The 19,309-nt window shown below is 44.6% G+C and overlaps 1 protein-coding gene across 2 annotated transcripts in view; it reads left to right on the forward strand.

Moving 5' to 3' along the window:
* Nucleotides 1-17,263, forward strand: part of LOC128345852 (thioredoxin domain-containing protein 2-like) — a 30,718-nt gene extending 13,455 nt beyond the window's left edge. For both annotated transcript variants that reach the window (XM_053298424.1, XM_053298423.1), the window contains exons 3-6: nucleotides 8,442-8,546; nucleotides 11,501-11,560; nucleotides 13,935-14,000; nucleotides 15,341-17,263. In XM_053298424.1, coding sequence (XP_053154399.1) covers nucleotides 8,442-8,546; nucleotides 11,501-11,560; nucleotides 13,935-14,000; nucleotides 15,341-15,403 — 294 coding nt within the window. In that variant the 3' untranslated portion in view covers nucleotides 15,404-17,263. The remainder of the gene's footprint in view (nucleotides 1-8,441; nucleotides 8,547-11,500; nucleotides 11,561-13,934; nucleotides 14,001-15,340) is intronic.
* Nucleotides 17,264-19,309: the final 2,046 nt, after the last annotated feature.

Raw genomic sequence — 19,309 nt, forward strand, 5'->3', positions numbered from 1 at the left:
TCATGTGGTGCCCTTAAAATGGCACCTCTATACTCTGTAAAATCCTTGCAGCAATCCTGTAATAAAGGCCAGTATTGCTCTTGAGCTTCCTATGTCTTGCAGGCTTGCTGAAGGCTATCTAGGGTGCCCATGCTTTAGAGGCTACTCTAATCAGGGGCTCTAATGCATAGTTTTTATGGCATACCAGCACTATGTTTAAATAAAGAGCTGACCTGCATTCTACATGACGTGTACTCCAAAGGGGAAAATGAGTTTTGCATGTGTATCTCCAAGCCAGGGCTGGCTGCAGCTTGCTGTCTCCTCCACCTTTGGCCTCAAACCCCAACTTCCTCTCACATTGTATGTAGGATAACCCCACAGCATGGCACTGAGTGCTCCTGAAATGTACCCAAAGCCCCATTTGGATAGTTGCTCATCCAGTGCTGCTTTGACTCTTGTCTATGTTGAAGCCGCTTCGTGCTTGGCTGCAAAACATAGGCAGGACTTGTTGCTGAATATGGGTGTAGAATTATAGGATAAAGACAGTGGGGAAGCATCCCACTAACCTTAAAAACGGCAGTGATGGGTTATGCCAAATCATTCTGGAGGATGTGGGGGCATAAAGCTATATACCATATACTATGACACATGAAACTGAGTTATGTAGACTTGCATCGCAAGTGGAGATGTGGTCTGTTAAACTGTCTTGTAGAAGCTGGGAGTCTGTGCTAGACCTGTTGTGAAATGCAGCTCCGACACTTGATCTCCCCCTTGTTAAATGGGGAAGGAACCTCATCTGTGTTAAACTAATCCGCATGATGTGCATGCAGTGGGGATGCTATTACAATCGGCTTCCCATGATGACAAAGTCTGTTCCCAGGATGTAACATTACGATTTGTGGGTGATGCCAGTTTGGCTGGGCCCTGGCAGTGGAGGCTAGGAATGTGGAGTTCCAGTGACCCAGTCCAGATGCAACACTAAACCATGGTATGATGCTATGTGATCAAGGGAGCTGCAGAGTTGCACTCCCCACCCCCTCCAGCTACATGCAAGAGAAGAATGGTAGCTTTTATTTTTCACTTTAAGAGCAAAAGCACCTCTTCCGCAGTATATATGACCTTGGAGCTGTGGCTGTGTGCTTGCCAACTAGAGTTGGAACAAGCCAGGTAATAAACCATGGTTTGATGATAATTTTAGTTCCTAGAGCTAGTGCATAACTTGTGGTGGTTATTCATGCAAAAGGCTTTCACTTTTCACATGTGAGAGGAGGCAAGGAAAGCATGCCTAGCCCTCTTGGACACCACCACAGAGTCCTAAACTGTAGCTTCGCATTGCATCTGAACTGGGTCGTGGTGGTGGTGATCTTGGTAAGCATTGCTTAAAGGTGTTGGGCAGGAGTGCATTGCCAGGGATGATGCCATACTAACAAGCTTTTTGATCACCTCTGTACCTAGCTGTGATAGTAAATCTATAGTGACTACAGAAGCTACCACTCGTCCTATAAACGTCACAACAGTAGTGCTATGAAGGTGCCCTACATGGCTTCAGTGCCAAAGCAGGTCGGAAGTACCGGTGCATTACTCACCCTCTCATGGTTAAGGCACCTTTTTTTGTATAGAGGGAGGCACCATAATTGTGGTGGCCAGTGCTTCCATGATTGGCAGCCTGGATCACCTGAAGCTGCCAGTCACAGAAGTGCCAGCCATCACAGCTACGGTGCTTCCCTTTTCACACTCACACCTTGACCATGAGGGGATGAGTGATGCCTCAGGGCGGGGCTTGTGACCTGCTTTGGCACTGAGACCATATAGGTGCTTCTAGAATGTCTGAATAGCGCTAGTCTCTCAGCATCTTTACTGGGATCATCTAAAATGTGAAAATTAGTAAGCAGGTTTTTGAGTTAAGAACTGTTGTTCAGGCTGGATGCTAAGCAAGACTACAAAAAGGGGAAGGGGAAGGTTCTCTAGAGTTCGCAAGCTTTGTGGCACTCCTATTAGGACCAACTAAAATTTCACCTGACTGCAGCTTTTGGATTATTTGAGTGGACCAACAAGGGTGCCTATAAGTCTTTAACCCAGGACTACTAAACTTCGACCCTCTAGCTGTTTTTGGACTACAGCTCCTTGCATCCCCAGCCGGTGGCCAATAGTCGGGGGTGATGGGAGTTGTAACCAACAACGGCAGGAGGGCCAAAGTTGAGCAACCCTGCTTTAACCAAATCTTGATTACTTGGTCAAATGACCTTCCACTCTGAAAGGCACTAGGATCCATGCATACAGTTCCAAAATACTGGGAAGCTGTACAGAGTTGGGAAGGACTGAATAGAAAGGACCTTCTGTATGTATCTGCCTTGCATGCAAAAGGTCCCATGTTCGGTTCCTGGCATCTCCAGGTAGACTCTCACCTGAAACCTTTGAAAGCCCCTGCCAGTCAGTGTGGATGAACCAATAGGCCGCTTTATACCAAGTCAGACTATGTTCCTAGGATCTATAAAGTGGGAACTCAGCTAGAACAGATTGCACCCTGGAAGAAAATTATGTTGAACAGCAATTAAGGGCATTGCAGAGTGGACTGAAGTCTTGGGTTTAAGAACAAAAACCCAGCAGCACCAATAACTACTTCTGTAGAACCATTTGGACATACTGTCTACCATGCAGTAGCACGCACGTGTTTGAGTGATGGGGAGGTGTGTGTGTGTGAGAGAGAGAGAGGGTAGCGGGGAGAGAGGGAGACTCCTTTTCTTTGTAAGATTCAAAGAGTTGGTATACAACTCTCCCTCTCCAAATTTGATGCCTCCTTCACTTGAGCCAACACAAACATCTAGCAAGGGCATGCATGAGGTCTAGTCCTTGGCCTTTGCCACTACTCTGCAGCACATGTATGGACTGGGTTTCTTCTCCCACCTTCCTTCAGCAACTCTTACGGACTAGGCAGGCAGCAAAACCATGCCCTGTGGTTAACCTGCATCTGGCTGACTTGTTCTACTTCACAACTTGCAAACCACAATTCCATGTTTTGGTGGTGATATGTGCTGCTTAGCATTAATTTTTAACTCCTTTGAAACTTTTAAGTATTACTCAGTTATTATGGTCATAGACCAATATTATTATTTTATTATTATTTTTACATTTATATGAGCCCCTGGTGGCGCAGTGGTAAAACTGCCGCCCTGTAACCAGAAGGTTACAAGTTCGATCCTGACCAGGGGCTCAAGGTTGACTCAGCCTTCCATCCTTCCGAGGTTGGTAAAATGAGTACCCAGAATGTTGTGGGGGCAATATGCTAAAAAATCATTGTAAGCCGCTTAGAGAGCTCCGGCTATAGAGCGGTATATAAATGTAAGTGCTATATCCCGCTCTTCCTCCAAGGAGCCCAGAGTGGTGTACTACATACTTGAGTTTCTCTTTCACAACAACCCTGTGAAGTAGGTTAGGCTGAGAGAGAAGTGACTGGCCCAGAGTCACCCAGCTAGTATCATGGCTGAATGGGGATTTGAACTCGGGTCTCCCCGGTCCTAGTCCAGCACTCTAACCACTACACCACACATATACAGAAACACGCAATATAATCATTAATTCATAACCACAAACTAGTGTGTGTAATCATTAGCAACAATTAAACACACAAGAGCAGTGAAAAACCATTAACATCTTAGTCAACTTATGCCAGATACTACCAGCAGCTAGAATAGGCTTGGCAAGTCTCTCTGATAGATGGATTATGATCTGATAAGAATAACGATAGATAAAACTCATCTCACTTCCCTGGCATTTTAACTAAAACAGGCAAAATAAAATTAGAACAAGTCTCAATAGTAGGGACAATACAAAAATACATGTACCACAATTTCCACTGCAAGCATATGGACAAATCCTCTCATTATAAGGGATGTTCTACCTTCTTAACTGTACAGTTTTGAGTTATTGGATGGTATTCACAATGGCACGCTTTAATGTTCTCCCATCACTCTGCTTGGGAGAAGGTATCTGGCTGGAATAAACCTGTGCATAGAACTCCCAACTGTGATATATGGGGACCAAATTCAAATCTTTTTGCAGCTTGGTATCATATGTAGGAGGACCTCAATATCCATGGATTCAGCATCCGCAGATTCACATATCCACAGTTGGGTAATAGACACCCAGCCTTGGCATACACAGGGAGAAAAGGGGTGGAAGTTTTTCATGTTTCTGCGGGTCGGGTGGAGGTTACTTTCAGCTGCCATTTTGTATTTTGGAGCCTCAAAATGGCTGGGTTTTTGTTTGTTTTTGAGAAAACCACTAATTTTCGGCCAACGGTATTCCGGGGCACAGCACAACTCGTGGGGGGTGGGGGGGATGAGTGTGGTAAGAAACTTCCCCTTGCATCTCCCCTCAATTTGATATTCTAACGATGATTTCCCTGACAGGGAACCTAACCCCCAATTCCCCATTGCCGCAGTGACTTGGTATTCATCGTTTCTGGATCCACGGTTGTACCATGAAACTTAATCCCCATGAATCTTGAGGTGGTCCTGTACATTGTCTAATAGTCATTTTAGCTTTCTAGTACCCAAAAATATTTGGAGATTTTCTAAGAAAAGGTAGAATGCAAATATTTGTATAAGTACTGCAGAGAGAAACAGCAACTCTCACAAATGTGACATGGCTGTGATGCTAAACAGAAGTGGGGTAAGGAGAGTTTCTGCTTTATGTGGCATTGGCAATTTTTATTTAGGAATGACATTGTACTGATCTGGGCTAGGAACATTTAGGCAAGGGGGTTAATCTCTGTCCCTGCCTGACTTGTGACTGTCGGGTTTGATGAATTGCCATGCTGGGCTCATTTACTTGATTGTGCTGCTTGCTTACTAGCTATGGACTATTCCAGGAAGGCAAGATGCATGCCAACCTCACTGACTTCAGGGAAACGGTTTGAGTCTTGTCCAGAATGTGATGGAAATGGATATTGACAGAAGATGTGTGCAAAGAGGTCTGCAAAATACAAAATGCATGCACTTAGCCAGCCGTTGGGAATGCAACCCCCCAAAAATTAGGTTTGAAAACTTGCTAGCTTGAAAGCTGTATCCCAGAGAGAAGGCAGGTGGGGTGACAGAAAAGGCAGCCTGACATAAGTAGGTTACAACATCTGGGGCTTTTTAGTTTGAAAAAGAGGTGACTACAGGGAGACATGATAGAGGTGTGTAGAATTATGCATGTTGTAGAGAGAGTGTCAAGGAGATTTTTCTCTTGCACAAAACACTAGAACCAGGGGACATAGGAAACTGCCATATACCAAGTCAGATCATAGGTCCATCTAGCTCAGTATTGTCTTCATAGACTGGCAACAGCTTCTCCAAGGTTGCAGGAAGGAATCTCTCTCAGCCCTGTCTTGGAGAAGCCAGGGAGGGAACTTGGAACCTAGATGTTCTTCCCAAAGCAGCTCCATCCCCTAAGGGGAATATCTTACAGTGCTCACACATAATGTCTCCCATTCATATGCAACCAGGGTGGACCCTGCTTAGCTAAGGGGACAAGTCATGCTTGCTACCAGAAGACCAGCTCTCCTCTTTCATGGGTCACCCCATGAAACTGAAGGCTGGGAAATTTAGGACCAACAAAAGGGAAGTACTTTTTCACACAATGCATCAGCACAGTACCTCCAGTGACTGTTGCTGGTGTCTATCTGATGTTTCTTTTTAGATTGTGAGCCCTTTGGGGACAGGGATCCATCTTATTTATTATTTCTCTGTGTAATCCGCCCTGAGCTATTTTTGGAAGGGTGGTATAGAAATCGAATTAACAATAATAAATTAATCTATGGAACTCAGTGCCACAGGATGTGGTGATGGCCACTGGCTTGGGTGGCTTTAAAGGGGGCTTAGACAAATTCATGGAGGACAGGTCTATCAATGGCTACTAGTCTGAGGGCTATAGGCCACCTCCAGCCTCAGAGGCAAGATGCCTCTCAATACCAGTTGCAGGAGAGAGGGCATACCCTCGCCTCCTGCCTGTGGGCTTCTCAGAGGTATCTGGTGGGCCACTGTGTGAAACTGGATGCTGGACAAGAGAGGCCTTGGGCCTGATCCAGCAGGGCTGTTGCTTAAGTTCTTGTGGAGAGTCTGTAGTGGCTCTGTTCCATTAATCTTGTTTTCTTACTGTTGCTGCTTGCTCTGCAGGGGAACTTGTCCCATTAAAAATGCGAAGGATGCAAACTCCTACTTCTTAGCTGCCTAACTCACTCAACTCTGCCTTAACTCCACTGCTGGATTTTTAAGCCAAGGCCTCAGTCTAGTCTGCAGTGCCCTCAATTGCTGTTTTACAACACTCTCTCCCCCCTGCACCCCACCGGTTGGAATCTGTTCTAGCAGTGTGTGTCCCCGTGTCCGTGTCCTACATAGCCATGCTGCCCTTTTATCCTGAGACCCCACAGTCTGGATCAGGCCTGCATAACTTTGGCCCTCCAAAGATGTTGAACTAAAACTCCCATGATTCCTCACCATTGGCTATTGTGGCTGGGGATGATAGGGACTGCGGTCCAAAGAACAGCTGGACGGCAGAAGTTTTGCAGAGAGAACGCATGTACAGGTGTACACACCCTAATGCCTTGTCAGATGGCTTCCTGAGCTGTGCTTGGACACCAGGATTCCATTCCCCGCCCCCCTGCTTGTTAAGGAAGAACCTTTGTGGATGCAGAGCGGTAGAAACAGTAATTGGGCATGACCGCATTTATCCATGCTTGTGTAGGCAGGGCAAGGTGAAGCATATCTATCTTGGCATATATGGGAGCTTCTCCTGCAGAGGAAGGAAGGTCTGCCTTCTCCTATGTGAAGTAACTGCTTCCCCGTCTGATTGCTGTATATAGGTAACTGCCAAGGTTTTCTAATATGATGCTGCACATTAACATAACTGGTATTCAAAGTGTGTTATCTATTGTTTTTCCACAATCCTAGTAATGCTCCTGTAAGGTAGGTTGTCACTGCTAGGTTGTCACTTGCGGATGTGGAAGCAAGGCTGGGAGAATGATGGCTTTCTTAAAATCATCTTGTGCGCTCATGGCTAAAGAGGGTTTTTAACCCAGAGCTTGACAAATCCCAGGTGCCAGGGAGCCATGGCTCCTAGAAACGTAACCATGGTTCTTAGAATATGATATTTATGTTCTGTGGAGTTATTTAACCATATCAGGCAGCCCTCTTTCTGTTCCAGGTCTGTTACTTGTAAAGGGTATAAAGGAGAGCCCATTTAGCCTCTCCTCCATAATGTCCATCAAGAGGTCCAGTAACTGTGTCAAGTGTGCATCGTCTGTCACCTAGATAGAGAGTCTGGCAAGGCCTGGTTTAACAAGAAATGTCAGCTCATCCTTTCAGTCTTATCCTATGTATGTGGCCCTAGTTCAGAGCACATGCTTTGTAGGCAGAAGGTCCCAGGTTCAATCCCTGGTTTCTCCAGGTAGGCCTGGGAAAGATTCCTACCTGGAACCTTGGAGAGTGGCTGCCAGTCAAATTAGACAGTACTGACCTAGATAGACAACCAAGGTGACTAGATGTGAAGAAGCCTGGGTCTCTTCTTAGAGAAGTGTCGCTGAATAGGAAGATGGCTGGATCTCTGTTTCTGTGAGGCTTCAGGTTCCCACATGTGTGTCTCTGCTGTTTAGATAGACTAATTTAAAAAAAACAAAAAACCTGTCTGGGCTAATAACACTTGTGGACTGCAAGACTGGTATGACTGCTTGGTATGACTGAAGGATGGTAAGAATTGTCCAGCAATATCTGCATGTACTTCTGGTGGCATATCTTTACTTGCTGCTTCTTAATCTTGCTGCTCCTGGCTTCTTAAGAACAGAGCGTACCTTTTTATGGAATTATAAAAGTTGCTGCTTGCCTTGATGGCTGAAAGGTGGTATAGAAGTAAAGGTAAAAGTGTGCCATCAAGTCTGTTTCGACTCCTGGTGCCCACAAGTCTGTTTCGACTCCTGGTGCCCTGTGGTTTTCTTTGGTAGAATATAGGAGGGCATTTACCATTGCCTCCTCTCACGCAGTATGAGATGAATCGCTGCTGCCCAATATAGTACCAGTGGGGATTTGAACCGGCAACCTTCTGCTTGTTAGTCAAGCATTTCCTTGTTGTGCCATTCAAGGTGACTTGGTATAGAAGTACAGTTTCTTAAATGCTGCTTGGGTTTTGCCAGTTTCACATTGTTTGGAATGGGTAGCACCATGGCATTGAATGAGAAGACTTGCAAGCCCCATAAGGTCAGGGGTGCACCTAAATTCAGCATATTGGGGGGGGGGCAATGGAGGAAGGGGAAGGGAGTACCTGCAAATAACTTGTGTTCAGTAAAGTATTGGAAGAGCCAGGCCTGTCTTATAGATTTGACCAGACTCCCAAGTGCTTGAAAGTGGCACTCTTTTATTTTTATTTTTTAAGAAATGACATCTCTTCAGTCTCTCTCTAAATGCAGCTGAGTCTCCCTCTTTCCACAGGCTGAATTCAACTCCGAATTGGCATCTGCCAGTGAAAAGCTGGTCGTGGTTGACTTTTCTGCTACATGGTGTGGGCCGTGCAAAATGATCAAGCCTTTTTACCGTGTAAGTAAGCTGGTACTTCCCCCTCTCTCTCCAATCCCTGTATGTGCCATTTGTGCTAAAGCTTCACAAGATTGCAGAATGCAGTATTGATGTAAAACTCATTTAAGGCAAGTTTCTAGTCCATATGTGTGGTGGGGGGAGGGCAATATCTGATGTCCTAGAAACCAGAGGTGATGACTTATGAATACGACAAAAACTTATATACCACTTTTCAACAAAAGTTCCCAAAGCAGTTTACATAGATATCAATCAATACATTTATTTTATTTTTAAAAACATATATTTTAGGTCTCTTTAGACTTAGGTCTCTTGGCGGTTTACAACAACAAAATGACAGAAAAATTAAAACATTGGTTAAAATAAATGACAGCAAAAGTTAAAACAGTACAACAATTTAAAATTTTAAAGCAATGTTAAAATTATAAAAATGGTATTTAATTAAAAGCCTGGATGAACAGATGTGTCTTTAAAGATTTTTTTTTTTAATTGTCAGATGGGGATTTTTTTTTTAAATTGTCAGATGCCCTCAGCTCTGTGGGCTTCTCAGAGGCATCTGGTGGGCCACTGTGTGAAACAGGATGCTGGACTAGATAGGCCTTGGGCCTGATCCAGCAGGACTGTTCTTATGTTCTTAACCTTACAAGCTTGGAACTGGAGTATAGGCCAGGGTTAGGAGACAGAGTTCCCACTGTGCCAGGGAGTCGAGAAGCAGTTTAAGATACAAACTGTCCATCTTTTATAGCTTATTATACTCCAGTCCAGTATTCCCTTGTTACTTCAGACATGTCTACATGTCTTCAGACATGTGTAGCCCAGATTAGAAGTGACAGTCACTTCAGCCTGCTCTTTGACCTATTTATATCAGTTTAACTGGAGGTTTCCCACCCTGCTAAGAAAATACAGTTTATAACTGTCCTGGACAAGGAATGCAAACTATTACAACAGTTATGGTCAAGAGTTGACTAGGCCAACTTTGGTCTACTCAACTCTTCTTGACCAGAACTGCTGTAACAGTAGTCGTGTTTTGCATTCCCAGCCCAGGAAAGAGTTATAAACGGCATTCTCTTAAGGGAATGCTACTAGTAGTTATCATGGCTGTGCCTACATCATGCCAAAAGCAGTTCTGCACCCAAGAGGTTTGAAAGGTGCACCAAGAAAAGCTGAATTCTGTTCATTGTTTGAATTCTGCCAGTCAGTGACATCTTTATCTTCAGAGTTGTTCTTGTTTGTGAGTCACAGAAAGCTATGCAGGGCATAGAGATCTTGTTCCCAACAATGAAAATCTTACTAACTGAGCAAAGAGGTACCTTTTTAAAGATGTGATTCTCTCTATTTAGCAGGGGGAGAGCAACTGGCCCTATCCATCCCCAGCATAGCATCCCTCCAGTGGCTTCTGCTGGTGTATTATGTTTCTTTTTTAGATTTCGAACCCTTTAGGGACAGGGAGCCATCTGATTGATTGATTGATTGATATCTATGTAAACTGCTTCGGGAACTTTTGTTGAAAAGTGGTATATAAATAACCTTGATGTGGGAAGCACAGCTCTCTTGGTTTTCGACCTCTCAGTGGCCTCCGATACCATTGATCATGCTATCCTTCTGGAATGCCTAAGTGGGCTGGGCCTTGGGGTCACTGTTCTTCAGTGGTTCCAGTCCAATCTCACTGGGTGATTCCAGCTGCTGTCAATTGGGGATGAGTGTTCTGCACCCTAGCCCCTTTCTTGTGGGGTTCCACAGGGCTCGGTCCTTGCTCCCATTCTCTTTTACATCTACATGAAGCCAGTGGGCCTGGTCATCCATTGGTTTGGGGTAATGCTGATGATACTCTGCTTTATATCTCTACCCCTGGCCAAACAGGTGATGCTGTCCATGTGCTGGTTCAGTGCCTAGAGGCTGTCAGGACCTGGATGGGCCAAAACAAGCTCAGGCTTAATCCTTTCAAGATCTTGTTCAGTTTGCGATCTGGCCAATTGCCGTGTGTGAGTTTATCTATTGACAGGGTTGTGCTTCCCTTGAGAGAGATGGTTTGTAATCTGGGGGTCCTTCTGGAATCGTGGCTCCTGCTTGAACAGCAGGTGAAAGCCATGGCCAGCTTCAGCTGGTGCCTCTGGCCAGCTTTAGCTGGTTCGCCAGTTACGGCCTTTCCTCAATCGGCAGGCCCTGGCAACAGTAACTCACGCCTTTGTTACTACTTGTTTGGATTACTGTAACATGCTCTACCTTGGGTTGCCTTGAAAACTATTCGGAAGCTTCAGCTAGTTCAGAATGCAGTGGCCCACCTCCTCATGGGCAGCCGTAGATTTGATAGTGTCACACCTCTTTTATGGTCACTGCACTGGTTGCCTGTTCGCTTCTGGGTCCAATTCAAAGTGCTGGTCCTCGCCTACAAACCCTTATGGGTTTAGCACCTGTATATCTGCAGGATCCCCTCTCTCAGCCAGTTGTATCCCATCCTGTGAGGTTTTCTCAGTTGGCCCTCCTTAGTGTCTCGGGCCCTGTTGTGGTGCCTGGGCCCATAGGAGGGCTTTCTCTGTGGGCGCTCCTCTTTGGAACACTCTCCCCCCCTCCAAGATTCATTCAGCCCCCTCCTTAGTTGCTTTTAAGGCCCTTCTTAAGACCTACCTGTTTCGCCAGGCTGTTACCCTTTAATTTTTAAATATATATATATATATTATTGGTGGTGGTGGTAGTGTTCACTGCTTAGAATCTTTGGAGGAGCTGGTATGCAAGAAAATTTCAAGCTTTTTGTTTTGTTTTTGTACCTGCAACCAGACTTTGCTTTATGCTGCCAAGCAAGGGATGTAGATGATTGAAATAAACTCCACCTAGTGAAATATTGCTACATAATATTTGCATTCATTGTTGAGTGTCAGTATTCAGGAAGTGCTACTGTCACTATAGATATTGGCACTTAAAACAACATAAACTCTACCTAATTCTCCTTTCTTTAACAGTCTCTTTCTGAAAAATATTCAGATGTAGTCTTCCTTGAAGTTGATGTGGATGAGGCTCAGGTATGTTCTAGAGTGGCTCTCCTCAAGATTTGAGGACAAAGGTCATGTTGGGAAGGGTTTTTTGTCCTAAACCCAGCTGTGACTAGGTGTTCATGGTGGCTTTTTATTATCTGATAACATGTCTGTCAAAGACCCCGTGCATGTTGCAGAGGGCTCTGCGGAACCTTCTAGGGTGTGTGTACATGGTTCAGAAGATCACCTGGGACTTGCTCATTGAGGAGCTCTACGGTTAATCTGAACACAGTTTAAGAACACTTTTGTTACTGCTGAACTACCACCTCTAAATTACAAAGGTAGCAGTCAGTCTGGGCTCTGGATACACTTGACACCCTGTGTAAAATGGAACCCTGTTCTCAGATTACCTATTTTTATAAAATAGTTGTAAACCTCTTTCAGAAGCAGGGTGTATAAAAGGGAGCATGGACATTAAACATGCAGTTTGCAAACGGAGTGCTTTATTACTGAATCCCTTGAATCTAAACACAAGTGATAACAGGGATTTGGTTCAGGTTCAGAGCAACCAAGATGCCTTAGATTTGGGTTCAGGTACATTGGGAGAATCTCTTGACCAGCCGTAGGTTCAAGTTCAGATTGACTCCATGCTCTCTGGGCATTTGCCTGGGTGAAACTGAAGTTTGCAGGTAACGCTTCATGTTGAGAACTGCAAATCAAGTGAAACTTAATCTAGCATGTGGTGCATCTTCAGTTTGAAAACTTGTCTAAAATTTTCTGAGTAAGCAGTACTGCTGTTTTATAAAGCTGGAATTGCTAAATCTACAAAACCACAAAGTGGAAGCTTAACTTTTAATCAAAGAGCTTTTGATGTCCTGGTAGCTGAATACTGAACAGTGAGACTAACTCTGAATATAGCAAACCAGAGCCCATTTGTAAGTCTAGGTCAAGTTAAGCTCATTCTGCAAAAGCTCAGAGTAAATACTAGCCACTAAAAATGGCACTTTATCTTCTGAGTAAACTTGGTTGCCTGAATTCCACCAATGGTGACACAATCCTGTACTGTGCAATTGGCCCGAGGCACAGCAAGACACACATGGAAGATGCACAGAAATATCTGAATTGTATATTGGAGGGGGAGACTTTTCTGTTTGCTCATTTCTTGCACAGCAAAAAAAAAAAGCAGGAGGGGGAATCCACTGCTATTCATAATAATGAATTAAAAATGGGGGTAACCTTCACTTGCATAGTTTCAACAGGCATGAGACTAATACTCTTTTCCAAATGTACAAGAAGCACAGCTGCAGAGAAGCCAAGATAAAGGCCATGTCATGAAATCTCAGGATAACCCTGCCATGAGCTTGAAGCACTTATTTTCCATTTATATCCTGCTCTTGCTCCAAAGAGCCCAGAGCAGTGTACATTTTGTGAGCAGTTGTCCTCACAACAATCCTGTGAGGTAGGCTATGGGGAGAGATAAATGAATGGCCATGAAAGTGAGTTTCACTTTCCACCCACTGAGTTTCATGGCTGAACAGGGTTTTGAACTTGGGTCTTCCCAGTCCAGCACTCTAACCACTACATGCTGGCTCTTATATAAGATATGCAATCAAGACTGTGGGGTGATTGGTATAGTAGCTGAGTCAAGCACATAAGAAGCTTCCTCCTATTGAGTCGGACATTCGTCCATCTAGCTCAGTATTGTCTACACTGACTAGCAGTGTCTCTCCAAGCCCTGCCTGGCGATGCTGCCAGGGATGGAACCTGGGACTTTCTACATGCAAAGGAGATGCTCTGTGAATGAACTACTGCTCCATCCCTCTTGTAACTGTTGAGTTACATCAGTTATAATCTCCCCTTGCCAGGGAACCCCCTAGGCCTGAGAACCTGGTGCTCGGTCCTTAAACAGTAGCTTCCCCCACAGGATCCTGAAAACTGTGATACTTAGTAAGATAAAAACAAACACTTCGAAGTAAAAGGGAAGCTGAGCAGAGTTCTGGCTTCAGTTATCACAGAAGCTCCGTCCTGCATAGTTCTTCTTCCACACCCTGGGCAGAAGCAGCAATTGTGAAGAGAGAGGCTTTTCTTGGTACAGAGCACACAAGCCTCGGCTCTATTCTTGCCTGGTACAAAATATCCATGCTGCATCTTACCCCAAGCAACTGCAAAGCAGTGGTCCAGCTTCTTCAAGAGACACCGAGCTCTATTCATGTCGTGTTAAATGCACAGCACTCTTCCTATCTGTACCCTCAGTTTGAGAGGGCCTGTCCCCAGGTTCACTTCTTAGAAGAATGTGTGTGCAGTCACTCATGCCAACACATAACACATGTCTCTGCATCTGAATGGGGCTCTTCTCTTCTTGAATAAGTAGCTGCATTTTGGTGCGGGACTAACTTGGGTAACCCCTCTTCATCTCTTCTAGGACGTTGCTTCACACTACGACGTGAAGTGCATGCCAACATTCCAGTTCTTCAAGAACAATGAAAAGGTAGGAGGTGTCTCCCATGCTTCCCGAATGCCTACAACAGGTTTTGCTTGAATAGTCCTGCTGTTTAAAGCCTGGAGCATGCCATGCTGAAAGTCTAGACAAAGATGGTCGAGTTCTTCTCTCCTCTGCTTCTCCCCTCCCACGTCCAGCACTCTGGATCTACTGATCTACTCTTCAAGTCTTGTGTGGAGAGGTTATTTGTGGCCAGATGTTGCTGCTGCTGTACTTCTGAGGCTCTAGAGCCAGAGTGCACACACAGACAGCTAGGAGAACTTGCCTCTGCCGGCGCTATAGGCTACAGGTGCCACAGTCGTGTTGCCCTGGCACAGCTTCCACACAGGCATCTTAGAACAATGGCTTGTCTTGCTAAAGTTGGTGGGCAGGCTGTGATCCACCAGTCTACTACAAAGCACCTGTGAGTTGCTGAGAATCTTGGAGAAGGTGAACCTCGGTCTGATCTGTCAGGGGATGTGTACCTAAACCATACATCTGGAGTGCACACTTTTGCTTTCTTGCTCTCACACATCCCATATGTGAACCCTAGTATAAGAAAAAAGTAAACCATGCAAGACTGGGGCCACCCCACTCCAGTTCTGAGCCTAATTGGGAGGTAGTCGGTATTGCAAACCATTTCCTGCAGGTGACCAAAGGAGAGCAGAGCTGTACACACATTTTCTGTCTCCCCACACATCTAGTCACAGGCAAGACACCTTGTCCGTTCTTGAGACATGTAGGGCAGTTAATGTGATCTGATCAATACACTTAGCTGTGCTGCACTACCTTGGACCATTAACCCATCTGTGTCAGTACTCTTGTCTCTCCTTCCCACACTGCCACTAGCTGCTCTTGGCTTTGGATCCTGTCCAGCCTTTACATCACTACTTACCTCCCCTAACGTACAATATATTTTGAGCACAGGGAGCAACAGCAGCATGTCAATAAAATCCTGCGACCCAAAACTATATGCGGCTTGACTGTTGCCGTTATAGAAGTTGGTATGGCTGTGTGTAATGCCATGTGGCTTCTTAAAATGCCCTTCAGTTTTTTCTGTTGGAAATAATGGCTGGCATTCTAACCAGTCACCTATGCACAATAATATTTTGTGTGTACAAGGAGTGGGTATTCACCAGTTCCCTCTGCCCCATCGCTGGAGTTCTGTAACCCTTAAGCACATTTTCAGGGGACAGCGAAGGAAAGGGGGGAACTGGTAAAACCTGTGCACGCACACAATATTCTTGTCCATGATGGTGTGGGTCATTAAAAAAAACAACCCAACCTAAGTCTTGTAGCGTTTCTTGAGATTGCCCATGAGGTTTAAACTTGGAATTCTTGTATTTCAGGTGCATGAATTCTCTGGTGCAAACAAAGAGAAGCTGGAAGAAACCATCAAGAAGCTAAAGTAACCATAGACTGCTTATTCATGAAGTACTGACTGTTAAATTATAGCCTTTTCTACATAACACTGATCAAATTAGAATATGTTTCCAAATACACTTTGACCCTTCAGACTATTAATGAAAACAATAAAAATGTATAAACGATGTCATAATCTTGCATCAGTTCATTGTGTGGCAATGTTGAGATCTGGCTACCATAGCAGTAATTCCATTGTGGCCTCTGGGGTAGGTGGGCTGGCTGCATTCTTTGACTCTTCTACATGTCAGTTCTACATATAAACTATCGAGATAGATATCTTGGCTCTTCAGCTGTTGAACTGCAACTCCCATCATCCCCAACCACAGTGAATTTACTGGACATATTAGTAAGCAAATTACTATTTTATACTGCCCCAAACTTGTCCTTTGGGTGGTTTACAACAGCACCTAGACAAAGCAGAAATTAAAATCAAACAGTTTAAACTACAATTCTGTTTAACACCTTGAGTGAATAAATGCATTGAGTCTCTCAGAGCTGTCACAGAAGCTCTTATTTCGGCACAGAGCACAGCCTTGGTGGCAAATTCCAAAGCACGGGTGGGGAGGGTTGAGGCAGCAACAGAAGGCCTGTTCCTTGGAGCCACTAGATGAGCTGGTGTCATTTGCAGATAGATGTCTCTGGATGATTTCAGTGAGCAGTGGGGCTCACAGCAGAGATGTTCTGTGGCTGAAACAGCTTGTCTTGGGGCTGCAAACAGCACCCCTCTATGCAATTTGGAGTTGCCGGCTTGCAACCTCTGTGTGGATACCTGAGCTCATGGGATCGTGAACTCTGCACATGCCCATATTTGGCAAACCATGCAATTTGGTTGCTTGGCACAAGCAAACACGGGGCAGCACTGCCCAAGGTCAGCATAATAAATGACTGTAGGGAGGTCCACCCCCACCCCACCCCCCCGCAACACACACCCCTGGCCTCTTCAGTAAAAATGAGGAAGCTAGCAAGCAGACTTGTCCAAAGAGACCTTCACAAAAGAAATGGCTAACTCCCTTTGCAATTGAATTAGCCTCACTAGTCACTTCCAGATAGGCATAGGACACCCCCAGTCTCCTATCACAACATTAATGAGCTGGCCAGGACCCAGAGGTAGGATCATTAACAGGAAAAGAAAACCAATCTCTCTCCCAGGAAGAGAGATCCCAGTCTCGGGTAAAGCTTTTGAGTTCCCCCCAATCAGTACTCCACGCACACCTCTCAGCTGGCCATTCCAGCTTCTGTTTCTTCAAGATCACACCCACTTGATTAGTCCAAACAAAAATGAACTTCTTTGTTACATGTGAGTTTCAGCTCCTGCAGTTAGGGCACTTGACTTATGCCCTGGGGCATGAATTTGCCTACTTGTACTCCTGGCCCAAGCACATGGTTAGGAAAGGAAATCACGGGGGAGAACTCTGAACACCCAGAGAACTATCAGAACCTGCCTTGCACCCAAGGAGAAAGGACTCTGCTCCCACACTTATACGGACCTGTACCACACTGGTTCTTCAGCCCACAAGTGGTCCCACTGCTCCACTTGCTGCTTCTCTTTCCTGCCTTTCTACTTTGCCCGTGAGGATTTACCTGTGCACTCCAACCTGTAAGTGCATCCAATGCACCGGGATAGGTAATACTCTATATGCCTTTAAATCTAGCTCCCCTTCTCTCCTCAAGTCTACATCTTGGTCCTTTCTCAAGTAAAGCCTTAAGGCTAATTCATTGACAATTCGGACCCTAAGCTTAAACACCTCTATGTGAGACTCTAGTTAATATTGTTAAGACTTTATTGCTGCCTCACCTTTTATTTTCCTGTACCCTGATTATCGCTGAATAAATCTGATTGTACCATATTTCTGTCTTCTCATCATTTCCAGACCAAAACTTTGTACAAATTGAAACTGTAATGAACTGTTCCATATAGTCACACTGATTCCCCACTTTAGCTCAAAAGCCCAACTGGAGTGTTTAGCCAGCACCCAAGAACAGTTTTATTAACAGTTTGCTTAATTATCTTAGCTCTCAAGTGTTTAGGGTTTTAAAAGTTCAATATTTATTTAACTTCATGCCCAGAAACACATTGGTAACCAATACAGTTTTTTTAACAGAGGAGTAACAGGGTCTCTCTAAGATGACCCAGAGACCAACCTGGCTGTTGATTTCGTACCAGTTGCAGATTCTGGACTATGTGCAAAGGCAGCTCTACATAGAGTGCATTGCAATAGTCGAGTCTGGAGGTTACCAGTATATGCAGAGCTGTTTTGAGGTCACAGACACAGCTGGCATATCTGTCAAAGCTGATAGAAAGCACTTCCGGCCACAACCTCAGATGCCAGAAAGGTTTGGATTCAGAAGAACTTCCAGACTGTTCCTTCTGGGTGAGTGTAACCCCCATCCAGAACCACTAGATCAAAATTGTCTCCTGGGTTCTTACCCTGTGCAGTAACTACCTTTATCTTCTTTGGATTCAGTCTGTTTGTTATCCCTCATCCAGCCTGCCACTGCCTCTAGGCAGGCATGTAAGAAGGTTATGCCTTTTCCTGATGAAGCTGCCATGAAGAAATATATTTTGATGTCATCTGCATGTTGATAATGCTCTGCACCAAATCTTTTGATGATCTCTCCCAGCAGTTTCACGCAGATGTAAAAAAAGCACTGGAGACAACATGGCCAATGTGTGGTGGGCAAAGCAACTCTAGGTCTTTTCTCTCTGCACCACTCCATCATCTCCAAAGCCTTAAATGGGGAAGGGCTGCTCTCTGCAACACAGGATCCATGAAATCATATGCAGCTGCCTTGCTATGTATCATACATTGCCCAGGGCAAAATGGCAGCCTCCCCCTCCCTCCCCCAGTTGTTTGCCAGTTGTGTTTGGTGGCTCACAAGTTATACAGGGATAGGGTATATAACGATTTCACTCACAGCACCTCTGGAAAACATGCTTTTCAAAAAGTGGTATGAGGCATTTGACATGTTGCTTCTCTAGTTCTACAGGTGAAACTCAGAAAATTAGATTATCGTGCAAAAGTCCATTAATTTCAGTAATGCAAATTAAAAGGTGAAACTGATATATGAGACAGACGCATTACATGCAAAGCGAGATAAGTCAAGCCTTAATTTGTTATAATTGTGATGATCATGGCATACAGCTCATGAAAACCCCAAATCCACAATCTCAGAAAATTAGAATATTACATGGAACCAAGAAGACAAGGATTGAAGAATAGAACAATATCGGACCTCTGAAAAGTATAAGCATGCATATGTATTCAGCACTTGGTTTGGGCCCCTTTTGCAGCAATTACTGCCTCAATGCGGCGTGGCATGGATGCTATCAGCCTGTGGCACTGATGAGGTATTATGGAAGACCAGGATGCTTCATTAGCGGCCTTCAGGAATTCTGCATTGTTTGGTCTCATGTCTCTCATCCTTCTCTTGGCAATGCCCCATAGATTCTCTATGGGTTCAGGTCAGGCGAGTTTGCTGGCCAATCAAGCACAGTATACTGTATACTTTTCAGAGGTCCGATATTGTTCTATTCTTCAATCCTTGTCTTCTTGGTTCCATGTAATATTCTAATTTTCTGGGATTGTGGATTTGGGGTTTTCATGAGCTGTACGCCATGATCATCACAATTATAACCAATTAAGGTTTGACTTATCTCACTTTGCATGTAATGCGTCTGTCTCATATATCAGTTTCACCTTTTAATTTGCATTACTGAAATTAATGGACTTTTGCGCAATATTCTAATTTTCTGAGTTTCACCTGTATGTCCAAGGTCCTAGCTATATACCAACTTTTTGAGGGTAGAAAATCAAGTGGCACTCCAGCAGAGGATCTGGGCATCTCAGATTTATTGAAATAGAGGTTATGCTGGGCTAATAACCAGTTTTCTG

Source organism: Hemicordylus capensis, chromosome 2 (assembly GCF_027244095.1).
Source record: "Hemicordylus capensis ecotype Gifberg chromosome 2, rHemCap1.1.pri, whole genome shotgun sequence".
NCBI lineage: Eukaryota > Metazoa > Chordata > Lepidosauria > Squamata > Cordylidae > Hemicordylus > Hemicordylus capensis.